Source organism: Prunus avium, chromosome 2 (assembly GCF_965620075.1).
Source record: "Prunus avium chromosome 2, drPruAviu1.hap1.1, whole genome shotgun sequence".
Taxonomy (NCBI): Eukaryota; Viridiplantae; Streptophyta; class Magnoliopsida; order Rosales; family Rosaceae; genus Prunus; species Prunus avium.
This window is the reverse complement of record NC_142285.1, coordinates 41,381,703-41,401,266: the sequence shown is the minus strand read 5'-3', so window position 1 is coordinate 41,401,266 and position 19,564 is coordinate 41,381,703. Positions and strand designations below refer to the sequence as shown.

The 19,564-nt window shown below is 37.6% G+C and overlaps 2 protein-coding genes and 1 pseudogene across 2 annotated transcripts; 1 reads left to right on the top strand and 2 right to left on the bottom strand.

Moving 5' to 3' along the window:
* Positions 1-314: 314 nt before the first annotated feature.
* Positions 315-2,159, bottom strand: KUOX1 (KAR-UP oxidoreductase 1). Its single transcript, XM_088247742.1, is given in 4 exon segments — positions 315-884; position 1,024; positions 1,581-1,828; positions 1,923-2,159. Coding segments are annotated over 4 exon segments (1,056 nt in total).
* Positions 2,160-7,892: 5,733 nt separating this feature from the next.
* Positions 7,893-9,955, top strand: LOC110746988 (putative expansin-B2 pseudogene; annotated as a pseudogene).
* A 999-nt stretch (positions 9,956-10,954) lies between these two features.
* LOC110746989 (uncharacterized) lies at positions 10,955-14,855 on the bottom strand. The gene is made up of 5 exons (XM_088249544.1): positions 14,566-14,855; positions 13,982-14,123; positions 13,254-13,453; positions 12,166-12,423; positions 10,955-11,575 (listed from the first exon to the last, which is right to left on the bottom strand). The coding sequence occupies exons 1-5, from the start codon at positions 14,605-14,607 to the stop codon at positions 11,327-11,329; spliced, it is 891 nt and encodes a 296-aa protein (XP_088105670.1). The 5' UTR covers positions 14,608-14,855; the 3' UTR covers positions 10,955-11,326.
* Positions 14,856-19,564: the final 4,709 nt, after the last annotated feature.

Below are 19,564 nucleotides of genomic sequence, written 5' to 3'. Positions count from 1 at the left end.
AAAAGTTGAGGCTCAAACACCTCCAAAAAACCCCTAAACACGCCTTTCGGGCTAATACACATGATGCAAAGAAAGAAAATTAAACAACATGATATCAAAGCCAAATTCTAAGCCAGCAAATAGTGGCACTATTAAGCTAACTTTGCCTTTCAGTCTGCTACCCTTCTCCGAGATAATTAGAGACTCTTAATTTGGTCCCAAAAAAAAAAAACTAAGAAGTAGTCTTTTCCAAAAACTGAGAAAATAAATAACATCAACAGACAAAAAAGAGCACTCACTATAGAGCTAGCTTAAGGCTTGAAATTGTTATTTTTCTATATTTTGAGTGTGTTGATTCAGCTCTTCCCCTCTGCTAGATCATTGGTGGAGAGAAAATTCAGAAAATCTTTGAAGCTGCTTTCTTTGTACCTCCCAGGATGCTCCTCATCCACAAGCTCTTTGGCAGTCCCCATCTTCTCATCCAATCCCAAACTATGCAGACTTGCAATAGAGATTCTTGTCCACTCACTGTTCAATGTGGCCCTGTGCACAACGCTCTTGTACAACCCATTGCTTAGCACCTCAAAATGGTCACCCACATGGACTTGTAGGGCACCATGAAGTTGGGGGACTTGTTTCCAGGCTCCTTCCTCAGCGTGCATGATTTCGAGCCCCTGACAGCTCTGAAGGACAATGGTTAAGCAGCTATAGTCTGAATGAGGAGGCAACCCTAGTGCAATTTCAGGATTTGGGCATGGTGGGTAACAGTTGACTGTAATGACTTGCATCCCATCTTCCATTTTGTTGATCATGTAGGTTGGGCCTATCCCCAAGCTCTCAGTGATGGCTTCCGTTATCTCCAAGCTTAGTTTCTTCACTTCTTTGCAATACTTTCCCATGGTTTCCTTAGAGATATTCATGTACTAATCAATTAAGATTTGTGATGAGAACAAATTACTAATTAATAAAAAATAAACTTGTGCAACAATATTAATAACTGAGGTGGTCGCGTATGGGCCAACTCTTTTACAATAACCGGCCAACTCTTTTACAATAACCGATCATGTGATAAGGTGACTGTGAGAACTTAAAAGACACAATCCTCCCAAAAATTTCTCCAGATGATCCTAGATTCATATGAATAAAGCATTCAAAGATTGAAAATCAATTGATGACGCATGGGTAAAAGAACAAATTGAGTACAAAGATGAAAGCTACATTAGAAACGATTATCTGTTCCTGTTTGCCATGCTTGTCAGCGCTAGACTATGCTCCATGATGGTTGATATTTATGAGGATCATTGGATTCGATATATGTATACTAGCTAGTGAGAGTGACCATGTTTTATTGAAATATTTTAATGTGAGGCCTCCAGATTGCCAAAAGTCAAGAGCGGCAACTGCCCAAGGATTTACCAAAAAGTATGACAAAATAAGACAAGACAACAATTTAGCTGAAGACCATGCTCTTAAATCAGATGTGTGGCTAGTTATATAGTTGGGTACGTACATATGTTTATTTTAATTTTCTCTTCTTTTTGGGTTTTTTTTTTGGTTTTGTTTCTTTTTTGGAAATACAAAGAAAATATAAGGGTATATACCTATAGTTAGATGGATTGTTAGGCCAGGTATTGATCCAATCTGCCAAGGGGTGAGCATAATGCTTAAGAAACACCCTCCAAAATTGAATCTTATCAACTCCATCCTTGAAGCTTGTCCCATACCTCACTGGCTTGTGAACATCATTAGACATGAACTTGGCCTTCTCAGAACCTGGCAACTTGAAAAATTCCGAGGCCGAAGCAAGAGCCTCATCTAACACCGATTGACAGATTCCATGGTTGACAATCTGTTTGCATGTTATATATATATATGCATGGTTACGTTATGAATGGAACATGAAGATCATCTAACCAAAAGAAAATTAAAGAGATTAAGCTTACTTGAAAGAATCCTAGTTGACAACAAGCTGTTCTGATTTCTTGAATAACTATTGCTCGTTCATGAGAACCTTGTTTCAATTTGCCAAAATCAATAGTGGGGACATTGGCAACCTCTGGAGTCAAACTTGGACGATGTGAAGTTGGAATTACATAGCACTCGGGTACATATGACAAGCCCCTCTCTTGTGCACTCTTCCCGATTGAAAATGAGCTTGAACAACTTTTATCATCATCCATAAAGTTGCCTCAGCTAGCTAGCAAACTATAGAATTCAAACAGAAGCAGAGAATGAAAAGGTTCATATCTTGTGACACACAAAGGGAACAAGGTAATGGTTTGATGCAAACAAATATGTAAAATGAGGGAGGGGTTTATATAGTAAAGTTTTTATACTGGCTGCACTTTGTATATGGGCCTTTTGGTTTGTCATAAATCTAGCTAGCTGAAATTTTCGAAGAGAAGTATCTAAAAGGCCACTCTGTCTTGGATGGTTGTTTGCAAGGTAAACATGGAAGTTCCAGCACTTGGAGAGCCATTTTACATGGTTCTGCCCTTCTTGGTAAAGGTTTGATTTGGAGAATTGGCAAAGGAGACTCTGTTAATTTCTGGACGGATCATTGGGTCTCTAATGGCCCTCTTTTGTCTCAAAGTGGTATGCTGCCTATTGATACTTTGGACTCCAAGATCTCTCACTTTGTCAAAGACGATTGGTGGGATATTGAAAAACTTAGGTCTGTTCTTAGTGAAGATCTTGTTCAACAAATTATTAATTGCCCTGTTGGTTTTGGTAGCAATTTGCAGGATTCCATGATTTGGAAGCATTCTCACAACGGCCTTTTTACCGTTAAATCTGCTTATGAATTACTTGTGTGTAATCATGGCTCAATTGATCCTTTTTGGGATGCTTTATGGAAGCTGAGAATTCCTCCTAAATTGAAGATCTTCTTCTGGCTGGTCTACCAAGGAAAAATTCTTGTCAATGAGCAATGTGCGAAGAGACAGATAAAGGATGATCCCTCATGTACGATTTGTGGGTGGTTTACTGAATCTGTTCTCCACACTTTGAGAGATTGTCCTAGAGCCCAATATATCTGGAAAAGTATTTTACTCCCTGAGCAACATTCCAGGTTCTTCCAAGCGGAGTTGCAACCTTGGATCATAAGTAATCTTCTATCCAAATTCAAGTGGGGTACTAGCCTATCCTGGAGCTTGGTTTTTGTATTCACCTGTTGGTTTATTTGGAAATGGAGAAACAATTTCATATTCAAAGCTGAGGAGGAGTTGCCTCTTAGTCCCCTGAATACTGTAGTGACTGGTGCTAAGGAATGGATTATGAATGCTTATATTCCTACACCAAAAATTGATAAAACCTTGATTTCTCTTGTCTGGGAACCCCCTGACAATGGCTGGTTTAAATTAAATGTGGATGGATCACGGAGACTTGGAGCTGGTACTATTGGAGCAGGAGGTGTGATTCGCGACTCTGAAGGTGGTTGGCTTGGTGGGTTCACGGTTAACATGGGAATAGGCCAAATCTTGGATGCTGAATGTTGGGGTCTGTTCTTTGGAATCAGACTTGCTATTGACAAAAGGGTCTCTAAACTCATTATTGAGTTGGACTCTGCCAGTGTGGTGCAACTTACCCAAATGACTGATGCTCTCAACTCTCATCCTCTTGCTGGGGTGATCTCTACTTGTCGAGAGCTCATGAATCGGTTTGACTGTTGTGTCTTACGACACATTTACAGAGAGACGAATGGGGTAGCCGACTGTCTTGCCAAATGGAGTTACAACGTGGATTTGGGTTTATACACCTTTGATCAGGCGCCTACTTGGGTGGGTTCCTGTCTGATGGATGATATGTTAAGGGTGCCTAGAACCCGTGCAATTTGTTCTAATTTTGCTTAGTTTTTTTGTTCGGGGCTCTGCCCCCCCGTTTTACCAAAAGAAAAAAAAATCTTTGTGCCACAAAACTATCAAATCAAAAGCAGGTCCAAAAGCACTTTCTTAATGTTTAATTAATTGCCTTTTCATGTAAATCTAGAGAGTTCCATGGGGCTAGCTACAAAACAAGGGAAATAAACTAGACATTTGTCGTATGTGAAGAATAAATGTTGGGGAAACTAGTTAAAGTATGAATTTGGCAGATAGTGGGAAATGAATCACGTCAACATATCCTCCTTGTATTTGGCTATGCAGCTGGGCGAGCTCCATCCACTTGTCCCTCAATTTCAGGTTCATAGTTTTTTTAAAAAACTATTCTGGTTTTGGTGCCGCTGTTTTTGCTTGTACAACTGTAAATGTAATACCAAGATTTCAATGCCACTGGCCTTTTCCCCCATTAAATTATGCTAGACTTGACTGGATTTTTTTTGGTCGGAATCAAATTTTATTATATAGAAGGCAAAAGCTGGTTACAACAAAGTGAGCTCCACAAAGGAATTCAACCAACTGCAACACAAGAAGGCATAAAACCTACTACATCATACAACTTGAAGAGGACATAAAGCCCAGAAAAGCAAAGTGCACACAAAAGGCAGTGAATACAAAACAGGGAAATGCCACACCACCCATAACCAAACAACAGCATAATCAACACAAACCCACACCCACCAGAGAGGAACCAGTAACCAATGCTCGAGACAGAAAATGGTAGTGGACAAGCCACCAAAGCTACAAAGAGCGCTACCATAATCCAAGCAATAAGTGACATAAGCACTTTAAAAGCAACCCCAACTGCATAAGAGTCACCAAGGAGAGGAGACCCTCGTGTGATCGAGGTGCTGAAGATGGTGGTGAAGGGAAGGTGCCGAGAAATAGCCGCCATTGGTAGGAGGAGAAAATGCATATCAAGCACTAGAGGCTCTTACAAATAAAAACTAGAAGAGAATATTGATCAACACCACAATCGGGTTGAACACAAAAGCAGCACGAAAGGCTGAACAGAATCGCACAGCACTCTTGGTCACCCCGTTTGCCACCAAATCACAGATCTGAAATAGTTTTCCAAATCTCAAATCTGCAAAGTAACAAATAGAGCAAAAAAAATTGGCCGGCGACACAACAACTGAAACAATAAACCAACTGCGGCGGCCATAGGGGAAACCACCCAAGCCACCAAAATACAGAGGCAATTCCGGGACAAAGTAGATCCAGAATAGGAGCAGAAAAGGAGAACATATACAACCACATTCCCCATAACATGATCTTTCTCAAGGTCTCCTTATAGTACTATGTGATCTGTCTTAACCTTAATTTTAAGAAAAAAGGAAGTATAGGATTGTAATAATGGAATGTAATAGATTCTTGTCTTAACCTTATATGTGTTTTATTCCTTGCTGCTAGCAATAGCTTGGCTTCACACCAGCAGTTCATCATTGAATGCAATCCTTAATTGAAAAATACGTACAGAACACGAATGTATAATCGGAAAATACGTGAATTTTTCCGAGTACTTTAGACGTGTACAAAATACAGATGTACAATTGGAAAATACATACATACCTATATAATAAAGTATTAACCGTGTAAATGCTAAATTCTTTATACATATAAAAACTCTGGGAAAGTAAAACATTAAAAGGGGACAATAGAGACTCGGATAATAGCCTAATAATAATGGATAATGCTATAAACTACTATTATCGATAAACAAAAATCGGGGAAAATTTAAAAGAAAAAAAGGATCCTAATATATCTATATATATCGGCTATACTTATTATAAGAATTAAACCCAAAAACCCAGTAAAGTCGGGTGACTATACTAATTTTCTGAAGAAAAAAAAATTGCATATAGCCGCTCGGCTATACGATTTATGAAAAAACAAAACAGAGCAGCAGCAAATATATAGCGCCTAGTTACTCACAGGTCAAAAGCTTATTTTTGAAAAAAAAAAAAAGAGAACCCCGCAAAGCAACTAGTTGCCCACGTGTCAAAACAGACATTAAAACCCGAGTATAGCCGTTCGGCTCTACTATTTATTTTTAAAACATAGAACCCCGCAAAGCAACTAGCTGCCCACGTGTCAAAAGAGACATGAAAAAACCGAGTATAGCCGTGCGGCTCTACGATTTATTTAAAAAAACAAAAAGGATCTGTCTAACGATTTTGTAAAAAGTAAAAAAATCGAGTATAGCCGTACGGCGGTACTATTTACGAAAAAACAAATCAGCGTCGTAGTCCAGTTCGACGGTTCGATGTGATCGAACGAGAGAGAAGAAAGAGATGTGATCAACGGCAGGAGAAAAAGCTAGGCTTTCTCAGTCCTCGCTCGCTCCTCAAGGGAGTTTGGGAGTGATGGGAGCTCACACACTGTCAACTCTGATCCCATTTTACCACAACCCCATCAATTCCTTGCCTTTTTTTTTTGTCTGGTAAGCCTTTCAATTCTCTATTTTCCCATTTCGATTATTTGGATATGTCATTTTATTTTCTTGGTAAAGTCTTTCCATAGCTTAGTTTTGAAACCTGGTATCAAATATACGGTATTCCCTCCTCCTGCTTCCCTCTTATCTCTATTTTACATTATGATTGGGATCAGGTAATTAAGAGTCATGAAGACCGTTGACCTCTTTGGGTCAATGATGTGCCTTCCACATAGTTAGCTGGATTTTTTATTGTTCCAATACTTTGGACGGAAGAGCGCAGCCTTTGAATTTGTAACGTGGCGTGGGGTCCTTTAATCAGAGCCGTTGATGTTCATGACATTTGGTCAGACTCAGATCAAGGGTGATGGATGTTTTAATCGTGGTCGGCGTTGTGGCGTGCACAGTTTGATTGTGGGTCGCGTGGGGTGGGATGATAAAATCATGGAGGGGGAGGTTGGTCCCATTTGGCGACTGTGTGAGGACGTGGCACGTGGGTACTCGTGGAAAGGAGAAAAACTTCCCTATGATTGACCATCGAGAAAGACTTTGAACAATCAAAGCTGACGTTATGATGACATTTTCCACGAAGCTTAACTGGATATGGCATGGGTTCACATCTTATGGGCTCGTTCTTGATGATTGGTGCCCAAGAATAATTTGTAATGAAATGATGAATGATGAGCAGCACTTGAACCCTTGTAAATTCTAAGCCGGGATATATTCTAGGGCCTGCTCCAAATGGAATGTATGTGTATGGGGGATATGATGATTTCTTGGAGCTCTCAAACCGTGATGGATCAAACTTGTTTGGATCTTCAAATAGGTTGCAGTCCATGTGTGTAGCATAAAACACCTGATATTATAATTAGAGGCACTAAATATTATTTACATTTCGACAACATTATATATATATATATATATATATATATATATATATATATATATATATATATATATTAACAATTATATCGATGATGTATAGAGACGATGCATTTACGTTTTTCATAAAAATACACTGTAGAAAAATACCAAGTATAATACCTTCCATCCCTTGGGGATGTGAAAGCCGTTAAAAGTTGTGTCTCTAGAAGCACATTTTTTGGCTTCGCATCTCGTCTCGTCTAGTCTAGTCAGCTTATGGTTATCAATTCTGAGCTTGATGAGCTCTGAATTTGACATTTTGGACAGTGAAAAAATAGTGAAAATTCATTTGGAAATCTTCCCCAGTTTCTTAAAATAAAGTCAATAAAGCACCAACACCCCACATACTCAGCCTAAATTTATGGGTTTTACTTTGAAATCCTCCCTTGAAGATTTGCAAGTAAAACCATGTTTCCATTGGCTTATCTGCAGAACTTGAGCCTGCAAATTCAAACCACATGTAGATTAGTCTATGATTATTTTCCTCTCAATAAAAGATACGGTAATTCAAAAAAGTGTCCTCTAGTTTGTGTCAAATTAAGGCGACCTGTAGAAAAAGCCATGTTACTTCAATTCGCTCCACTAATAATACCAATTTAAAAAAAATAATTGGACTTGGATTGATAGCAACAGGCACATGATATTTTCCTCTATAAAAACCACACTCTAAACTGGCCATATCAACTTAAGTGCAGTGCAGCTTAGCCATGGCCACTCTTAATAAGCTACCCTTAGCTGGTTTAAAACCCCTTTGGTACTTAATCACTGTATTTTGCTACTTTAAGCTGTGTTTTGCCGTTAATCGCAAGCACTTAAACTTGTCTGACCGCTGCCACCCATTGGTACCCTGCCGGAGCTACTTGGTATGGCAGCCCTGACGGTGCGGGAAGTGACGGTAATTAATGCATGATTAATATGTGCACGTTTAATAATCTTGGTTAAGAAATAATGATGTTGCTTAGTTAACAAATTGTAAATGCAGGCGGGTCTTGTGGGTATGGAAATTTGGTGTCACGGCGTCCATTCTCTTCTATGATTACTGGGATAGGCCCTTCTCTGTACAAATCAGGCAAGGAATGTGGAGCTTGTTATTAGGTACAAAGTATTTCCTCTCCTTTCTTATTTTTTCTAGGTGGTAATTGCACGCACCCCTTATAATAAATTGGGATTTTATATTCTTTTTAAGGCATGTTACGTCACTCTTCTATTATTTATTAGAAAAGTTGATATAGATCCAAATTCTCATCTAGAAGTTGGGTTTAATTCTCGGATTTGGTGACTTTGATACAAGTCCTTTGACTTTTGTGCCACATAGGATTACATTCCTTTTTGAATATTGTCTGATGTAATCTTTTTATTTTATATATTTAAAATCTTTTTTTTTTTTCCAATATTGCCCATTATCTTAGATTACCTTAATGAGATAATTAGCCAATATTATATTTCTTTCCTTATCCAATTTACCCTTGCCCATTATCTTAGATTACTTACCTTAATGAGATAATTAGCCAATATTATATTTCTTTCCTCATCCAACAACTCTTAATGAGGTAATCTTATTATTATTATTCTATGTTGAATATATGCTCAACTTTTAATCAGGTTCAGTTATTTTGTTCTTTTTAGTTGTTCTTTTATGTATAGTATACCGGAGACATAGGTACGTAATACATTTTTTGATATATTTTTCTTCATATATATATATATATATATCTAAATTATAGGTAACATATTCCTTTAAGAAGAAAAAAAGTTATTAATTGACTTGTGTTTTGACATACATGAGATATAGGTACCACACTTTTTTGCCTTTTTGTTTATGAATCTAAGTTATAGGTAACATACGATTTACCATTTATCTTTTTTATGTACCGGAGATATAGGTAGTTTTCTATTTTTTTATCTGACTTATAGGTAGTTTTCTAATTTATGTTCCTAACTTATAGGTAACATGATTTATCACTAAGTATTTTTCGTTACTAATAATAACACTATTTACTTGTATGTCAGGTATATAATTTAATGTGGGTGCTTGTATTGGTATAATTTGTGGGTCTTTACTTTGTATTGATTAAATTGTATTTTGTCCATATATTAGGAATATTATGAAGGAAAGAATTCAAAATTTAAATTATGGAATTCAATTACAAGGAAATAATGTATTAAATTTAGATTTTCAATGTGTTTTCCTTATTTACCTCAAAGGGTAAAATTGACACAACAAAAAAGTAATAAATGTAAAAGGACCTGCATCTAAAACTAAAACCGCGAGGACTAAACTCAATGATAGCTAATCGTTGTGGACCTAGATCTAAGAAGCCCATTATTTATAATAGCTAACATTCATAAAACTTTAGTGTTTGGACGTATAAATAACTGTAGACAAACTTTAGTGTTCGCCAGTGTGGCATGTGACTATTCAGGAAAAACCATTGCATTCCACATGGACCAGGGCTCAAACTCAAACTATTTTGCTGCTGTGATTGAATTTGAGGGGGAAGATGGTGACCTTGCTGGTGTTGAGTTGAAGGAGGCTTCCTCATCGGACGGTGGTGATGAATGGCGTGCCATGCAACAATCATGAGGTGCAGTGTGGAAACTTGATGCAGGCTCAGAATTGCATCCTCCATTGTCAATAAGGTTGACATCTCAGTATTCAGCCCAAACTTTGCTGGCCAAAGATGTAATTCCAGTTGGGTGGAAACCTGGTGCCACCTATAGATCCTCGGTCAATTATCTATGACCAAGTCTCTACCCTATAATAATAATAATAATATATGAGCCAGGAAATATGTATTAGTAGAATAAAACCAGGAAAATGTGACCAAATTCTGCAATTATAATTGAAAGTCCAGCTTGGTGCACATAGTAAATCTCCAATCGCCTACTTAATCATGACGTTCTGTAAAGAAAAACAAAACGTAGCACAATTATCCAAATCTCGAGCGTCTGGTATGTAGAGAAAAGGGAGAGACTCCCAGAAACAATAGAAATGAGTGACTTGGGAGAGAACTCCTATAATCTCACCTCCTCAATTTTCATGAAGAAGATGAAAACAAGTTCTGAGGAACCCTCCAAGTCACTCATTCCCATTGGCTTCTGGGAGGCCTATCTCCCATTTCAACTCAACCAATTCTAAGAGTGTGTGTTGTGGTCATAGGACTAGGATCCCTTAATTTATAGAGAAGCCTCAAGGTAACAAGTTCCAAGAAACCGCCTTAGGAGCCCATGGTTTTCATAGTGAGAATTGTGTGTGAGGTTACACCATTGCATTTTTTCCACGTAGTAGAATTTGAGGATGCTTCGTCGAGAGAAACGTTTGTAACTCGAGCATACACAATCATTCACGTGAGGAGAGAGATAGACAAAATATGTGTAGGTTACGCGTAAGTTTTACTCTACATTAAGAAAAAAGAATCTGACATGGGTTCCAAAAGCATAGATTGTAAACGGTTAATGACATAGAACTGGCCTGATTTGGTGCAATCTAGTCTGAAATAGAGTCTCGGGCCTCATTTGCACATTTTACAGCCCAATATATTTTCCAACAATATTTCCGGCATATTTCTTGTAAATTATAAGCAAGCACATTCAAAGAGACAAATATTTGCGTCCGGTTATGTATGTCAACAACACTGTTGCTGAGCTAAGTTTGCTCATACAAATCGGCAAGGTTTCATGTTCATGGAAATTAATTAGGGTACATTACATTGCCAATTCGGAATAAATTCTCTTTCTACTCTTTTAAGCCTTGATATCATTATCCTCCTTGTTATAATACCCCAATTTCACAATTATACAAAGAAAAAGATAATTTGTACTTGCAATAGATTACAATAAATTCAAGATAAAACTTAGAAATCAGCAAGATGGAAAAAGTCCAGTTTTTCTTGTTTTTATTGCTAGCTTAACAAAGTCTCTTGATGACTGCAGTCGGAGACATCCATTTCATTTGGCACAGCAGCTATCCCGAACATGAAGGCAAACGTTCCTTATCCATTTTCACACACACCCATCACGTTGCCTTTAAAATTAACAGACCAAACTCATATTTGCCTTAGGGGATAAGCACAACAGATCCAGATGTTTTCCTATTCTCAAGGTCTTCGTGTGCCTATGCTGCTTGAGACAATGGGTAGGTGTGATTTACTCGAACCCGCAATACACCTGATTGAACATTACCAAATACCTCTCCCGCCATCCCTAGCAATTCTTCTCGAGTTACAGCGTAATTGAAGAGTCTAGGCCTAGTCAAGAACAGTGACTTCACTGCAATGGCTGACAATGGAACCGGATCTGGCGCACCTGATGATTGCCCAAAACTCACCATGTATCCACGAGTCTTCAAGCATGCCAGTGATCCCTGAATACAACAATAACTCCCAATTAAGGATTCTTTGTCCAAAATACAAATTAGCAAAAGACTGCCTACCCAGAACTCATTATCTACCAGATTATGTTGATCTGGGAGACCAGTTGGGCTTGCAACATTTGGATAAATCACGCCACAACACACTTATTTGAGGGTGTCTTTTCTTCTTCTCTTTTAATTACTGATTACCAACTGTTTGCACTACCACAATCACAATGTAACTAACTTTAGGGTCTATTAAGGAAGAGTGATTTCAGGTCTAAGAATTTAGTAAATAAAATATAGCTAGATTGACTGATCCAACAGAAAAGCCTTTTGTCAAAATCCAACTCCTAACTTTAAAGCATTCCGTCTAAATGGACCCCCTCATCTTTTAAAAAATTCATAAACCTGGCTCAAATTCAAAAACAACTAGTTTCGTAGGCCTGGTCTAGCATTGAGAAACTTCAGCACCATGTTAAGAGGAAGCCCACTCAAATGTACTCATGCAGAATTTGAACAGTGTATGATCTCTCCCTAAACACCCTTGATTGTGTTTTTGTTAATTCGTAGAAAAAAGAGAGAAGAAAAGTATAGCTTACCTCAAAAGTATCCTTCCCTACAGAATCATAAACAACCTCGACCCCATTGTCAGATGTTATTTCTTTCACTCGAGCAACAAAGTCCTCTTCCTCATAGATTATGACATGGTGACATCCATCCTCCTTGGCCTGAGCTGCCTTCTCTTTAGTAGATACAGTTCCAATGACAGTGGCACCAAGGGCATTAGCCCACTGGCATAAAAGGGATCCAACTCCACCAGCTGCTGCATGGACAAGGACTGTGTGTCCAGGTTCAACCTGTATAACAACACTCAAGTCAGACCTAATAACAAAAGCAACATAAGTTTCAAATTTTTTAAACATATATAACATTAGGAAAGAGGATGTGCTATGTTAAGCATGCAATTGTAGAATGAACCGAAATTAAGATTGAAGCACTTAGCTGATTACACGTTGCTGGTTTACAATAGAGCTTGTTTTTTAAGGTGTACTATCTTGATGGTTCGGACATTTTACTCATTGAATTCATACTTAGTTGTTATGTTTCTTTTTCTTTCCACAGATTGTCCGGTGGAATGGAATCAACAAGTGCGCCACAAATGAAAAAGTGAAAGAGAACAAGAATGGTAGTTTTATCTTACATCAGATAATGATAGGACATGTTTTTAAAATTTATAGTCTCAAAGGAACAAATATAAATAGGGAGGGAGAGAGAGAGCTCCTCAACTCCCATGAGTGCTCATGATTAACAAATGAAAAAGACTAACTCAAACACAACTGAGCATACTTTGTCAAAACAGGGGCAATTCTGCCCAAAGAGTTTTACAATGATAACATTAAAGATCAAAACAGTATTAACAGAAATGAATATTCTCCACGACAGGAAAACTCATTGGTGCATGCTAATAGCTCTATAAAAATGTTTTGCAATGCCACATGCATATTCAAGGAATATTAAAACTAGCATGGCCTAAAATATCACAACCAGGATGTGGTTATCTCGTGTTTTGTAATTCAAACTATCTTCATTTACAGACTTAATGTGTGGTTCCTGAAATTCCAGATGCTGCTGCATAAATATAAAGCTACCTTGAAACAACTGCGTAGTAGAAACTGGGCTGTCATACCCTTAAGCAAGAGGGATGCAGCAACAGTAGGATCAATGGAAGGAGGAACAGGCACAACTCTGTCTGCAGGAAGGATCTGCTCTTCCGCATATAAGACGCATATGAGCCCATTGGCTGACCAGCATAGGCTACAAGATCTCCAACTTGCCTGCCTGTTAGTCCTGGTCCCACAGCTGTCACAACTCCACAAGCCTCAACAACTGAAATCAGTTTTGATTTGTAAATAAATTGTGTAAATCCATTATCAAAGCCAACAAGTTTTAGATGTAAATATATACAACAAATCTAACAATGGAAATCGTTCTCTGATTTCATGCTCTGCATTCTTGTATTAGGTTGTATTAGGTTCACCCCAATCGTTCCTAACCATATTTCAAAAAATTTACTCTCATGGTAAAGGTTTATTAGAGAAAACTGTGAAGAAAAACCAAAGTTTTTAAAAAGAACATGAAGTCAAAAATTGGCTAGAAGTCAATCTTGGTTGAACTGTATCTTCATAATCTTATATGGTAAAGGTGCTGTCTTAAGATAAGTTTACTTAAGTTGTGCTTTAGCTTCTAACCTATCTTTGGTTGGAGTAGTTTTAGATGAATCTTTCTTGCTTTCTGCTTATAATGAGCAGATTCTCTCTTTGTTGTATAATCGAGGATAGCTTTTCCTCTTGATTATCAATACAAATGTTTCTATTCAAAATAATAATAATAATAATCTTAGAAATGCAGCAAAACCGGGGGTGTAGGGGACCGTAGCAGCCTTATAAACGCCTTTGCGGTAGTATACATCAACGAAATTAAGCCCAATGGCCTTGTTCTTCAGACGAACCTCTCCCTCCTTTGGCTCTCCTACTTCTACATCTTCCCATTTCAAGACCTAACACCATCACATGACAAAAATAAGTAAAATGACGAGGAAAGTAAAGGAATAATGGCATTTAGCTGACAAATATGGGAGGTCTAAGATAAATTTTCTTTAAGCAAAACTAGACAAACTGATACGGCCTTAACCCAAAAAAAAAAAGTAATGGATACTGAATAATCAGTGTCAAAAACTATATATTGTTTTCTGATCTAGCGGCCGACTTATGTGAAGGATTATTTATGAAGACACTTGATACACTATACACAAACTGCGAATTGAATTCAGCAATCTCAAATACTTTTAACACTGATAGAAATAAAGACAAGTAACCAGTAATTATACACAAGTAAGTTTTGATAATCTGATAAAAATAAAAAGCACAACCCAATAGCCGGCCAATTCAAACATAAAAGCATATGTATGGAAACAGAGAGAGAAAGAGAGAGAGAGAGACCTCAGGTCCACCAAGCTCATGGACTCGAATGGCTTTGACCATCTTTGCTGCTGCTGGTGATGCTGATTCAGTGGCAAGTGCTCTAACTACTGGTCCTAAGTGTAAAGGGTAAACACTTGCTCAAATTCTTATTGTTGCTCAAAATCTGTGAAAAATGTCTTGAATTTGGAGTGCAGTGGGATGAAGCAGACAGCAATTGTGTTGAACAATGGTTCTGGAATCTTATTCTGATTGGAAGTAAACCCATTTACCTTACTGATTTGATCCTTGATTTGTCTCGACAATGAAATTGTACGAGGCTGTGATAGAGGTGAGGTGAAGAAACAAAGGCCTTTGGGCCTATTGGGCTCATTTCATTCATTTTGAAGCGCATAAGTGATGATTTTTGGCCCACTTTGATCATATGCTTCAAACAACCCAAGAAAAATAAAATGTACCTAACACTAAAAACTAACACAATTGTTTCTTAAGCTTTGCTACAAACAACATAGTAAATGTGACAAATTTTTACACATACATATATCTATATACCAGGTTTTGACAATTTGACTGAAGCCAAATTAGTGTTGGGGACAAAATTAGAAACAAAGTGTGGAAATTTGAATATCATGATGAATTGCTCCTCAAATAGAATTTAAAAACCAAACACGACATAGTTGATAGCTACATCAATTAACCCATAAGATTACCAATAAAGTCTAACGCCAATATGCATGTAAATGAATGTAATTTAATTCAAGTAATGAATAATCATATATATATATATATATATATATATATATGTGTGTGTGAAAACCATATATATGATCTGTCTACTTTAATTAAATAAAGGTGTAGAAAATCTCGTTCTTGAGAATGTTATGTTCACCACCAAGTTATGTGACATATTGATCAATTTTCAATTGGGCAGCTCCCTCATTTTTATGTGCAACAGAAAGTTAATTTGCTGATAAAAACAAAACAATATTAACCAACTCCCTCATTTTCAATTGAGCGCGGCCTTTGAATTTGTAACGTGGCGTGGGGTCCTTTAATCAGAGCCGTTGATGTTCATGACCTTTGGTCAGATCAAGGATGTTTGGATGTTTTAATCGTGGTCGGCGTTGTGGCGTGCACATTTTAATTGTAAGTAAATGGACTTCGGTGAGGGGAATTGTGGGGAAGAAAAAGTAGAGCAGAGGGCAGGGGGCAGGTTTTCTTAGTAGAGCAGTAGGGCAGAGGGCAGGGGGCAAAGTCTTAAAAGACTCAAGCTTTCTTCCTCCGTCTCCTGCTTCAACGACTTGCTCTCACCCACAAAAGTCCAAACGTCATTATTGAGATTTTTGCTATTTGATTTGGGCAAATATAGAAAGGTTCCTTTTGGCCTGGGCTGGTCTGCATATCCTCCTCTTATATAAGAAATCATTATAATTTCTTATATAATCATATAAACATAGTGCCCCAAATTCCCTCATTAAAATTATATATCTATATATATAAAGCAAAAGGTAGAGCATGGTGAAACATTCAAAATACCAAAAAATGTCATTGGTTAATGCAAACATTAACAATTGAAATTATTAATTAAATGAGGATAATATGGTAAGTTCACACTTTTTCATATTTAAAAATTAAAATTAAAAGAAAAATCAGATAATGGATCCTATTTTTATGGAATACAATTACCCATTATTTTTTAAAAAAATTCTAAAATAAATTTCAATTTTTTTTTAAAAAAGCCTCTCGCAAGCGCGGAAGAGCTTGCAAAGAGGCTAGTATTTTTTAAGATATCAATTTCTTATAATTTTCATTAATTAAAATATTAAAAAACTTAACCGACTTTTCAGTTTTCACATTATTTGTTGGCCTCCCCAAATTCCCTCGCTTCTCTCTCCCCAATTATATTGAATTATTTTTTAACAAAACAAAAGTATAGAAGAAAATGTAATAGCCTGAGAGGCACAAAACAGTAAAAATAATGTCTCCATCCAAAATATGACAGTAAAATAGTATATAAAATTAACGCACCTTGTAATGGATGGATGCCAAAGGAGGATGAATATGATTTATGGGGAAAGAAGATAGTGCAATAAGAAACACATACGGGTGCGTTGATGGTATTGGAGGGTGGAAAAAGAGTTTAGTGGATTAGTGTTTGAATTAGTGAAATCTTTGGATATAACATACGGAGGGTAAGTGGGAAAATATTTTAGTATAAAAGCACTTTTATGTTGGTATTCATACAATAAAATGAAAAGCGCTCCTAGCATAAAGCGATTATGCTAAAATTACTTATGTATAAACACTTCCAAACTAGTTATAAATTACGGTAGTCTTTTATGTAATATCTTCATAGCGATAATTAGTGATTAATAAAGAATAATATTAATGAAAGGCTATAGTCTTTTATGTAATATCTTCATAGCGATAATTAGTGATTAATAAAGAATAATATTAATGAAAGGCTATAGGAAGAATTGCTCTTTCCTTGGATGAGGGATAAAGGTTAATTGAATATTGATAAACAAATAAAAAGTTATATTCTATGTAAAGTGTACTAAAGTTTTTATAATAATTTTGACACATCAGCAGAGCTATCTTGGGCTTTACAAATCCACGTAGATAGAGTAAATCCACCTGTATTTTGGGTGTAGTGCCCACCTCACTTGACCTGTTCATTTTCCTTTTTGGCCTCAAATTGCACAGCTCTAACGTATTTCATGGACTCAAAATTTGACATAGGTTTCTATATGCATGATTTTGAAAAGAAAATTAAATAATTTCAATATGATATCTTGCCCAATGATATATTAATACAAGTGGTCTCGTGTATAATAACATGATGTCAAAAAATTTACTGAAGTAATTGGATTTCATATCAGACTATTTGTAGTGATAATTAACATGAATATATATGGTAAAAAGCCTTGAGATGTCATAATTAAATCAAAGCATTTTGATTCTGGAAATTACATATAAAAAGTTCCTATACATCAATTATTTGTCAATCAACATAAGGTAGTGTCTCTAGAAGCACATTTGTTGCTAGTATGGGGTTTGTAAACAACAATGTTGAAGCACCAACCTTCGAACCCAAGACCACCAGCAGTTAGTGCAGACGCACTCAACCACAAGGGAAGGTAGAAGGCCAGTTCTAGAAAAACATTTGAAGTGAGTCAAAAGTGTGATCTTTTTTTTGTTTTTGGTAACAAAAAGTGTGATCTTTAATATAAATGCAAGCAATGATGACTTTTCTAAGTAGCAGCAGCAGCAGCATGACGAGCTGACAAGCCCTTCATGATTGTACCTATGGACACGTGTCAAACATTGAGGATGGTGGTGAGGATACACCTATGGTTAAAGTGGTGAGCAAAAATGCTCCCTGAATGGGTGCATTTTTGCTCACCACTTTAACCATAGGTGTACCCTCACCACCATCCTCAATGCTTGACACGTGTCCATAGACATAACCATAGTTAACTTTTGCTTTGTATTTATGGAATCATGATTGTACTTATGGACACGTGTCAAACATTGAGGATGGTGGTGAGGATACACCTATGGTTAAAGTGGTGAGCAAAAATGCTCCCTGAATGGGAGCATTTTTGCTCACCACTTTAACCATAGGTGTACCCTCACCACCATCCTCAATGCTTGACACGTGTCCATAGACATAACCATAGTTAACTTTTGCTTTGTATTTATGGAATCATGATTGTACTTATGGACACGTGTCAAACATTGAGGATGGTGGTGAGGATACACCTATGGTTAAAGTGGTGAGCAAAAATGCTCCCTGAATGGGTGCATTTTTGCTCACCACTTTAACCATAGGTGTACCCTCACCACCATCCTCAATGCTTGACACGTGTCCATAGACATAACCATAGTTAACTTTTGCTTTGTATTTATGGAATCATGATTGTACCTATGGACACGTGTCAAACATTGAGGATGGTGGTGGACATAACCATAGTTAACTTTTGCTTTGTATTTATGGAATCATGATTGTACCTATGGACACGTGTCAAACATTGAGGATGGTGGTGAGGATACACATATGGTTAAAGTGGTGAGCAAAAATGCTCCCTCTGTGAATAACTCTGCTATCAACTTGGTCCTCTCTCTCTCTCTCTCTCTCTCTCCCCCCTAAAGCAGTGCATATCAACCTGATGTGACATATTGATCAATTTTCAATTGGTAGTGATCTAAGGGTCTCTGTCTTTGCTATGCTCCCCTGCCTTTGTACCGTCTCTATAGTGCCTCTAGAATGCCTCTATAATGCCTCAAGTTAGTGAGAAATTGGGGAAGTGGTGTATAACAAAATTGGGGACCTCGCAACAACCAACCCAATTGAACTCGCTCATGCGACGCGACTCCAAACCTGTTTCTGAGTACCTCTAGCGTGTCAAAGCCATAGCTGATGAACTCGCTCTCATCGATGTCCCTCTCTCTGATGACGATCTTGTCATCCACATCCTTAATGGCGTCGGCCCTGAGTTCAAAGAAATTTCAGCCGCTGTCCGTGCTCGTGACTCGTCTATTTCCTTCGAGACTCTTCATGACAAACTTGTGGAATATGAAGCAGCCCTCAAACGGGAAGAAAGTACCACTTCTGCACCTGTGATCACAGCAAATACTGCTCAGCAATCTCGATCTTTCAATCGAGGACCTCGCAACAACCAACCCAATCAATCCCGCCCCAGCTCCACCTCTGGTCCTTGTTATTCTCGTGATTCTGCTGCTGCCAATTCATCCGGCAGTCACTTCTCTTCCCGCAGCTACTCTGGTGGGTCTAACTCTCGACGTTCTACCAATTTTTCTGGTACTGGTTATAGGGGCTTCTGTCAATTGTGCGATCAACAAGGTCACAGCGCCAAACGATGCCCTCGTGTACAGCTTGCTCAGCACCACCAACCCGTGGCAAATCCCACTACTAGCTCTCGCACTTCACCCTCTCCTACTTGGCTCCTTGACTCCGGTGCCTCCCATCATGTCACAGCTGATCCCAGCAATCTCT

Excerpts from the sequence above, each read along its gene's own strand:
- LOC110746989 (XM_088249544.1), bottom strand. The coding sequence starts at position 14,607 with ATGGTCAAAGCCATTCGAGTCCATGAGCTTGGTGGACCTGAG. Across the intron at positions 12,424-13,253 it reads TGCATCCCTCTTGCTTAAGG|GTTGAACCTGGACACACAGT; the intron begins GTATGACAGCCC and ends GTTGTTATACAG. Across the intron at positions 11,576-12,165 it reads TAGGGAAGGATACTTTTGAG|GGATCACTGGCATGCTTGAA; the intron begins GTAAGCTATACT and ends TGTTGTATTCAG.